At 46.2% G+C, this 9,429-nt stretch overlaps 1 protein-coding gene across 2 annotated transcripts in view; it reads right to left on the bottom strand.

The window, feature by feature from the left end:
• Positions 1-3,421: 3,421 nt before the first annotated feature.
• The window catches only part of MRPL10 (mitochondrial ribosomal protein L10), an 83,526-nt gene continuing 77,518 nt past the window's right edge, over positions 3,422-9,429 (bottom strand). For both annotated transcript variants that reach the window (XM_069634652.1, XM_069634653.1), the window contains 2 exons: positions 4,674-4,818; positions 3,422-4,030 (listed from right to left, as the gene is read on the bottom strand). In XM_069634652.1, coding sequence (XP_069490753.1) covers positions 3,774-4,030; positions 4,674-4,818 — 402 coding nt within the window. In that variant the 3' untranslated portion in view covers positions 3,422-3,773. The remainder of the gene's footprint in view (positions 4,031-4,673; positions 4,819-9,429) is intronic.

The raw sequence follows: 9,429 nt of genomic DNA, 5'->3' as shown, positions 1-9,429 counted from the left end.
CCGGGTTCAAAGACTCACGGCTCCTGTGCTTCCCAGGTGTTTTGTCTGGGGCATCTAAGGGGGCAAGGCCGCGTTCTTGAACACCTTCATCATACTAACTCTGAATTCCTCCCGTTGAGCCGGGGTACTATGTTTTGAGGGACAAACGACCCGATCGGGTGAACAGGATGAGTAAGTGGACAGCGACCTATGGCGCCTCTTTTTGCCATGCCTCGAAGACGAGGAATGATGCAACCCACTTCTCGAAGAGGAATGAGAGCGTTTAGGTTTTTTATGACGAGGAGAAGAAGGCCTCGACTTGTCAGACGATTTACGTTTGGAGGGGGTAATAGATTTTTTAGGCTTACCTCTCTCCAACTTCCCTCTGCGCTCTCTCAAGGCCTTGGCCATCATCGATGAGTATTTGTCACACTTTGAACACGGATGTTCTGACCCTAGACACCACAGGCAGATCCTGTGCGGGTCCATCACTGACATTTTAGCACTGCAGTCCCGGCACTTTTAAAATCCAGACGAGGGAATAGACGGAGCCGATGAAGAAGCCATCTCGTCGAAAACTCGATGAACTTTCTCAGAAAACATGAAGAAAATCAAAGTATCACATGGAACCAAGCGTTACATTACCGAAGCTGTGAAGTGCAGAAAAAAGGAACTGAGCAACGGGTGCTGCATGAGCTACTTCTACCTGTGATGACGTCGACGTCAAGACGGAGGCCTCAGAGGGAAATCGACTCGACCAGGCATTGACGCACAGCACACACTCTACTGAAAAAAAAAAATCTGAGGCAGCAAGCTGTATAATAGGAAATATCAAAGATAAGGAATACATGGAGGAAGACACAATCCATTCGAAATTTGCTTTAGACTTCATGACAGAGGCTATACTTAGTTTCCTTTAGGTGGAGAATCCCACCTTAGCATAGGGCAAGTTAGGCATTTTTCTATCCTGCATTGTTAGTTAATAAAATTATTTGGACCAAATTTGTATCTGTTGTCTGTGTCTGCTTTGTGATGCCTTCACAGCGTCTGCTGCACTTCTCCTAGTCTCATGCCTTTCTGGTAAGTTATGTTCCTAAGTAGTTACTTCGGAACACGTCTCTCTGCAGATACCATTTCCCTGCGTCTGCTTCAGGCTTTGGTTCTGCTTTCGGCTTCATCCGCTCTGCATTGCTCTTCTCCACCTCCATGTTCACCATGTTTAAATGTCCCATGCAGCTGATTTCCATTATAACAACTAGTCCGCACATTTAGCTTGGTGTTTCCTTCAATCCACATGGACTCCTTCTTTCTCTTCCTCGTCTCAGTACTAAAGGCTTTGTGGGAGTAGGAGTTCACAGGAATATGGGATCTTTTAAAGTTACATTGTTTTGGATCTTTGTTTAAATCAAAAACATCATGTGCAGGAGATGTTAAGTGAGTATTTTGTGTATATGAGGTATGAATAGTAAGTTGCTCAGATTGCTTTGCAAGAAAGAGTGTTTGGATCCTACAATGAGAGGGATATGAAAAATGACAACAAGCCATTAAGAACTAAGGAATTATGAGGTCTCCATCTCTGGGAAGAGAAGAATAACTTGTCTCACCCTATGGGGTCATCACATCTCCAGACAACCTTCACCTCCCATGTGAGCCTCTCTCATAATGCCACCCCCAGGGTCAGGATCAGGTAGCGGCCGCTGTCTCCAGGCCACATGGGAGGAGATCTTTGGCTAGGGATCAGTGATGACTCCACAGGATTCAGCACACCCCTCACCCACCCATGAAGACTACTGAGAATACTTTCCCTTACTCTGTATACAAGTCATTAGGAGCCAACTCCCCCTTCCCTGAATACCAAAATACTGTGACAAGAAAGCTGACCCGAGTAATGAGGATCACTGAAGACCAGAAGCGCAAGCCATGCGCTCTAGTGGATGTAAAAACATTCTTTATGCCAAGACATTTAAACCAGGGAATCAGATGACAGAGAGGAGATGCTGGATGGGAGAATCGATTGCTCTCAGTGTTGCACGAGTAGGATGGAGATGTCGAGAGGTCCCTGGAGCCAACCGGTTCACGGAAGAGATTGAGGAATAGAGCAGACTGCAGAAACATGTATGCTACGGAAACGCCACGAAAGGAAGGGAAGATTTACTGGCATAGGCAGGGACCTACGGGAAGCCTAATCGCCACTCGATGCCGGAGAGACCCAGAGCAGACAAGCAAGAAAAGAACCGCGAGGGACACGGAACCCGCAGAGCAGAAGCGGCTAGCATGAGGTGAATAAACAGGAATCTGCAGCAGGACTACCACGGGAGAGTCACTGCACGCTGCAGAGAGCCGGTGCGTTTACCCAGGGGAAGCTGGGACACCTGGGCCTTTCGGCAACCTTACCGGAGGCAAATAACATTAAATGAGGTATATGGGAAAGAATGAGAGACTAAATACTTCTTAAAGATACATACCGAACTGAATCCAAGATATTGTCAAATGTGCAAGTGCAAAGAAACATATGTGAAAGACCTGGCAGGAGTGTATACCAGGCAAATTAAAGTTGCAAGTGTATTTATATGCGAAAGCCCTGGCAGGAGAGTATACCAGACAAATTAAAGTTGCACAAGTATCTATAGGAGAAAGCCCTGGCAGGTGAGTACACCAGGCAGAGTCAAGTTACAAGTGGATTAAACGTGATGCTTGAGAAAGGCCCTGGCATGAGTGTATATCAGGCAAACCTAAGTTGGACACTGCATAAAGCAAATCACATGAGGAAGAACTGATAGCCAAGTTGTTTTATCTACATGTTGTTTCACTGAGCAAGACAACCCTAGGAAACTCAGATCCTTAAGGTTTAAAGAATAGTGAAGAGAAATCCATGGGCGGGGTCCATCCTCTGGAATTGTGAACTTTATTCATTTGGAACTTTTCTTGTATTGGATCTACGCCTTTTCCGTTTGAACATTTGTACACTTTACACGGCCAGAGACATTTCCCTTTCACATTAAAGTTAATTTTAGGATGTGAGGACCAGAATAGTATTTTGGACACAGGACATTTTTGCTTTGAACATCTTGACATCGGACAGATCCTCTGTTTTTTTAGGTAAGGAAATATCTCTTAGAACAGGGACAGCGATGCATTTTCCAACCCCACTTTTATTTTCAATAAACGTTTATGGCAACAAACTTAAGTCTTGTGTCTGTGTCTCAAGTCCTGGTTCCTCACAAAGGCTACATCAAAAGCTGGAAATGGAGGTGCGGCTATATACCTTGTGGGCAATGCATGGGTTTTAAGACCAGAAATACCTTATGCAAAGCAGCCCAACCCGGTCACCGATCGAAAACACCAGTTCCTAATAGGATAAAGTCTGAGGAATAGTAACGCAGTTTTTCATGCACAGACATAACCCCAACTGGATCCTAATAAAAGAAATGAAGCCCACAAATCTGACAATCACTTTTAATGAGCGTGACAATAGTTTCCATTAACACAGTGAGGGTCTTGTCCTTACCAACCTTGATCACAAATGGAAGGGAACAGTGAGCAATGGGAACAGTGTAAGAGCGTGTGCAATACATTGCCTCTATTGTTTGTGTTTGCAATGGTACAAAGGAGGGGAGAGGAAGGAAGGAAGGGGATACGAGGAAGGATATTCATAGAAATGTTCCTCCAGACACACAATCCTCTCCCACTAAGGTCAACCTTGGGTTTCATCGCACAAGCAGGTGAGACTGTCGTTTCACTGCAGGGAAACAGGGGTGCTCCAAATGTTATTAAACTAGTGCGGTTAGCACTGCTCAGTTTGTGCCCTGGGATGGTGGCGTCTCAGTCTGCCCCTCATCAGAGGTACCCATTGGTGGGTCACTTTGCTGCTTTATGTACTGCTGCAGTAGGCACACCAGTTCCATGGAGTCCCGCTGAATGAGCGCACAGGTCTGCGAAGTCATCAGTGTAAGGCCGCCCACCACCTCACCCTGGAGTAGCGCAATGGAGGGCAGCTTGGAGCAGTTGATAACCCCCTGCTTGCTGAGGAGGGTGTTTTCAATGCAGGCACCTGGGAACAGAGGAAGATATTCAGCAGGGGGGTCAGAGCAGGAGGTTCATCAGAGCATATTAGAACTCATACTTCACACTACTAGCACTGAATGGGGCAGGGACAGGACACAATTCAGAGCATTATAAAAGAGTATATTCTTCCCTCCTCCTTGTACCTTTATGTACTTCTCTGGCCTCCCCTTATATGGAGCAGGGCCCGTCCCACTTGCCGCACTCAGTCTGTTGATCCCAAACAAAAACCACACACTACACACTACGTCAAATCCACATTTCAGTCATCACATCCTATAAAAGTAGCTATAATCAACTCACTCTTGGTTTACACTGGGGTCTTCGCTCCAGAAGTTGCACTAAGAACCATCCTGTAATAAAACGATGAGCCATGCAGCATGCTTCTCCAGGCACCAACTCACAAGCTTGTTCTACAGATACATTTTCATTTACATGTGCTAAACCCGCTCTTATTCAGTACAAGAGTTGCACCTGTGACAGGCCCTAGCAAGTAACATTCACTAACCGCTGGTCCTTGGAGAGCAACAGAATGTCTGGCACACCCCAAAGACAGATATATGTTAGGTATTGCTACTCTGGTGATCTACAGTGGAATATGGGGCACATCGCAGTATGTCTTGCTGTCTTACCCAGGAGCTGGACATGCGGTATGCTCCGGACCACGCTCAGCATTTCCTTCGCCTTCACCTCTTGGCTTACTACCAGGAGGGTCTGCCCAATGAAGAGGGGGAGGAGGTTCCGATAGGGAGAACTGGGGAGGATGCGTCTAATAATCTGGAAAAAAAGGTAAACTTTAAACATGGATCATTAAAATTGGGAAGAAGCGCATGTAAGTAATAGACACATTGACTCTGGTACAAAGCATGGGCGGGACCAGGGGAAGGCAAGAGAATCAATATAGGATTTGCTATGTGCTTCGGGAAAGCCTGTAAAAGATACACAATTCTTCTGACTCAGTTGCGTAAAAACCATTTATGACCGCAAGGTAGCTTTAAAACCACAACTGCGGCAGGAGGCGGAGCTTACAAGGAATTCTGATGGGAATTCAGTTCTACCATACTCGCCCTTAGATCTTAACGAGTTACAAATTCACAGATAATGGCGCTGCTTCATGCACAGTGTAGAGTAGGTCACCTTGCACACACAAATAACAGAGATAGCAGGACACAGGCAGGGATGCTTTTCAACTACACAGGCAGAAGGGGCATTTGTTGGACACCACATTCAAATCCCACTTGTAATGCGGCTGGACGTTTCTTCATACCTCTACGTTTCGAGGGTAGGGGCGAGAAAGTACCCCTGCCTTACACCCTTAAGAGATTTTTAATTCATTGGTATTGTCTCCAACTTATACTCCATCTGACTGTTGCCTTATTATGAGGATGTAAACTCAGGATAGTTTGCACTTTGTGACCCCATCAAACGGTTAATTTCACTCATTCATTAGCACCCTACAGGGGGGAAGCCAACCAATCAGGTGGCCAGGAACACAGGCTGAAACTGGCGATCTCAGCCCGCATTCCAAGCCGCCTGATGGCCGCATTGCCCACTCGCCATTTTCCCCCACCCTCCATTCTCAATTTCTAAAATCCCTCCTCCCAACTTTGCTAATTGCGGCGAGTGTCACTGCTCCTACCACAACTTCCACTCTGCTCCGGCTGCCACGGAAATGGAAGAAGGGCGCCATACGAAGCCCATACTTCCCATTTCATGGCAGCCATCTTTGAACTGTCTTTTCGTTCTGTGAACGGGTCGCTGCGAGGCAACCCATTCACGGAACTAAGATATTTTAAATGAGCCCTGTCCCAGCGAATAGGAAGGGTTTGTTTGTTTGTTCATTATTTATAATGCGCCGAAAAGCCCAAGGGTAACAAGGCACAGCAGATACAAGAATTTGCAAGACTTAGTTACAGACAGTAAAATATATACAAGTATGAACACAGTAATAATAGCAATAAGCGGTAAATATAAACATACGTACAATTAACGGTTGTGTATCCAGAGTGCCCAAGTGAAGGTGAGAGACAAGAGGTCCTAGATGATAGCTGTCTTCAGCCAAGACATCAGCTTTGAGCGGAAGTTTTGGTAGGGTAGGTCCATTCTAAGAGTGGGTGGTAGGGAGTTCCACAGCTTGGCCGCTTTCACTGGGAAGCTATTGCCACCTATAGTTGATCGTTTGTAAGAAGGGACAGAGAGGCAGTCTCTGTATGCTATCCTAGTCGGTCTCATGGATGTTAGTCTATGAAATCTGTTGATCAGATAGGTAGGGGCCGCATTGTTAAGGGACTTATGGGTTAGTGAGGCAGTTTTTAAGGAAATTTTGTCTATGATGGGAATCCAATTTTGTTGCTTGCTATGTATTGTAATGTGGTCTCTTCTTGAGATGCCCAAGGCCGCTCTGAGTGCGTTGTTCTGGAGAGTTTGTAGCTTGCCAGTGACGGCCTTGGAGGACCCAAGATAGAGGGCGTTACAGTAGTCCAGGCAGGAGAGTATAAGGGCTCTGGCCAGGGTCAGACAACTAGCCTCGGATAGAAAAGGTTTGGCTGTCCGGATCAATTTACAAGTATAGGACGTGGAGGAGGCTAGTGAGTTCACTTGTCTGCTAAAATTGAAATTAGAGTCCAAGTAAAAGCCCAGTGTTTTGACTTCGTGTCCAACCCTGATGGTATTACCATCAATTAAAAATGATGAGCATGCCAGGCTCAGTTTCTTTAGGCTAGCTTTGGTGCCCAGTGTGATGAGTTCCGATTTATCATCATTCAGGCATAGACCGTGAGTGGCCATCCATGCCTGGATGATGATGTAAACCCTATTCACCAAGGCCAAATCCTTTGTATAATCTCCAGAAAGCGGAAGGAGGATCTGGGTATCATCTGCATAATTAGTGTAGGTGATACCGAGATGATCCAGATCGTCGAAAAGGGGCTTGGTAAATATGTTGTACAGTGTAGGGGAGACACAGGAACCCTGAGGCACACCGCAGGTGATGGGTATGGGGTCTGCCGCGTCTGTCGGCGAAAAGACCCTCATGGTTCTGCCATCAAGGAAGGATCTGATCCATGTAATGGCCTCGGGGGAGAAATGGGCAGCCGTGTGGAGGTGGGTGCAGAGGACCGAGTGATCGACCAAGTCGAATGCTGCGGATAGGTCAAGGAGGAGGAGTAAAGCTGCTTGACCATTGTCTTTGAGCAGATCAATCTGTGTTTTAAGGTCGATGAGAGCTGTCTCGGTCCCATGTTGGGGTCGGAAGCCTGATTGTCTGGCTCCTAGCAAGTGGTGATCCTCCAGGTGCTTCTGTATTTGTACATAGGCGACCTTGTCCAGAATTTTCAGAAGGAATGGTACCGTTGTTATAGGCCTATAGTTAGTAGGTATTGCTGGGTCAAGAGTGTTTTTTTTTAGTAGGGGTAGTACCCAGGATTGTTTTAAATTAGTTGGGATGGAGCCGGTGGAGAAGGAAGCGTTGATTAGCTTAGTGATAAATGGCGAAAGGTCACGGGCAGCATCTTTTATGAGCTGTGCTGGGCATAAGTCTCCCTGGCAGTTAGAAGGCTTTAATGACAGGATGATTTTTTCCACTTCGAGTATGGTCACTTTGGTAAAGTTAAATCGTGAATATTCACTTTTGGTCCGCTTCTCAGGTGGCTTAGACAGGGCAGGATTGTTCAAGGAGGCTTTTTTACAGGATATTTTATTTTGTAGCGTGGCGATTTTGTTCGCTAGGGCATATTGGATGTCGGTACACCAGTTCTTGTCTTTTATGCAGGTGTCTATAGGTGCTATGGGGGATTCTACTTCTTTTAGAATCGAGAATAGTTCCTTTGTGTTTGAGCTGGCTTGGGAGATGCGAGAGTCAAAGGAGGTACGTTTTGCAAGGAAGATTTCTTTATTGTACAGGGCCGCTAGTTTGGTGAATTTAATTTTGTTGGCTGCTGATGGGTCTTTTTTCCAGATAGATTCGCAGTGTCTTTTTTGTTGTCTTAAGTTTTTAAGGAGAGGTGTGTACCAGTTGTTAAGGTGGGTTTTGGACTTGCTTGGCCTGAGTTTGAGAGGGGCAATTGAGTCCAGGGAGGTAGACATGATTTTATTATATTCCTCAACCAAGGTTTCAGGGTCCAAGTTGTCAGGGAGTGAGTTAAGTGTGGGGAGTAGGTTGGGGATAAGTCTCTCCACTGTGATACTCTTTTTGTTTCTCGTAAGAGTAGGTGGTGCCCTGCACAGTAATATGGGTGGAGGTCTAGTAGTGGACAACACAAACGATACCAGGTGGTGGTCAGTCCAGGCTAGGGGTGAGATGTCAGTGACGTTGGCTAGGCAATTGTAGTCGGCTACCCAGTCTAGTATTCTGCCCTTGTCATGGGTAGGTTTTAGGCTTCTTTGAGTCAATCCTAATTCGGTGAGGGTGTTCAACGTGGTGATGGCGGCTTGGTCTTCAGGGTCATTAAAGCCCATATTGAAGTCTCCGAAGGTGAGCATCTGTGTGGCGTTTTTTAAGTTAGTGGATAGGATAGTGTTAAGATCCTCATCGAAGGTGCCTAAAGGACCTGGGGGGCGATAGATCAAATGGACGTTAAGGGTTTCAGTATTTGTGATGGGGATTTTAGCTGAAAGTAGTTCGCAGGATGGGGCATTGGTGGGGGTAGCTAATCTTATTGGAAGGCTACATTTGTGAATGATGGCAACACCGCCTCCTCTGGAATTGGGTCGGTCTTGTCTCAGGATGGTGTAGTTCTCTGGGATTGCTAGCATCAGCATAGGTCCTGCTGCCGGGTGGAGCCAGGTCTCTGTGATGGCAAGGAGGTCCAAGTCGTCATTGATAAGTAGGTCTGAGATTTTAGTTGCGTGAGCTACTAGTGATCTGGCGTTAATTAAAGCTCCCTTGATTTGGGGGCTCATTAGAGGTGCAGTAGAGGCCGACAGTTTCTGAGGGGGTTTAGTGTTTTTCTGGATGATGGGAGTAGTAGGGTCTTTAGTGGGATAGCTCAGAGATATTTTGGGTCTGTAGTTGTCAAGGCCAGTGAGAGTGGATTTGGATCTTTTATTAGTAGGCATTGAGCGGGCGAGTGGCTCGTAAATTTTGGCTAGTCTAGCTCTGAGTTTTGTGTTCCTGACTACAGTGGGGCACGGGAGGCTGATCATAATTGCTAGATGAGCCTCAGTTGTTGTTGGCAGTAAATTGATTGAGGAATTGAAATTAGGTGAGGTCGTGTACATGGTAGTAGGGAGTTGAGGTGGCATGTTGGATAGTATAATGGTAATTAAGAAGAATAGGGGGCTGGCAAGGTAGTTACTAAGCAGGGGAGGCATGCTAGTTAGTGGCAGGAGTGCGTGAAAGCGACCTTAAGGCACAGCACAATTTTAGAATGGTCTGAAAGCGGCCTTAAA

The sequence above is a fragment of the Ambystoma mexicanum genome, chromosome 13 (genome assembly GCF_040938575.1).
Source record: "Ambystoma mexicanum isolate Mex_15411 chromosome 13, UKY_AmexF1_1, whole genome shotgun sequence".
NCBI lineage: Eukaryota > Metazoa > Chordata > Amphibia > Caudata > Ambystomatidae > Ambystoma > Ambystoma mexicanum.
Note: the sequence above shows the minus strand (reverse complement) of the source record. Positions and strands in the feature narration are given on the sequence as shown.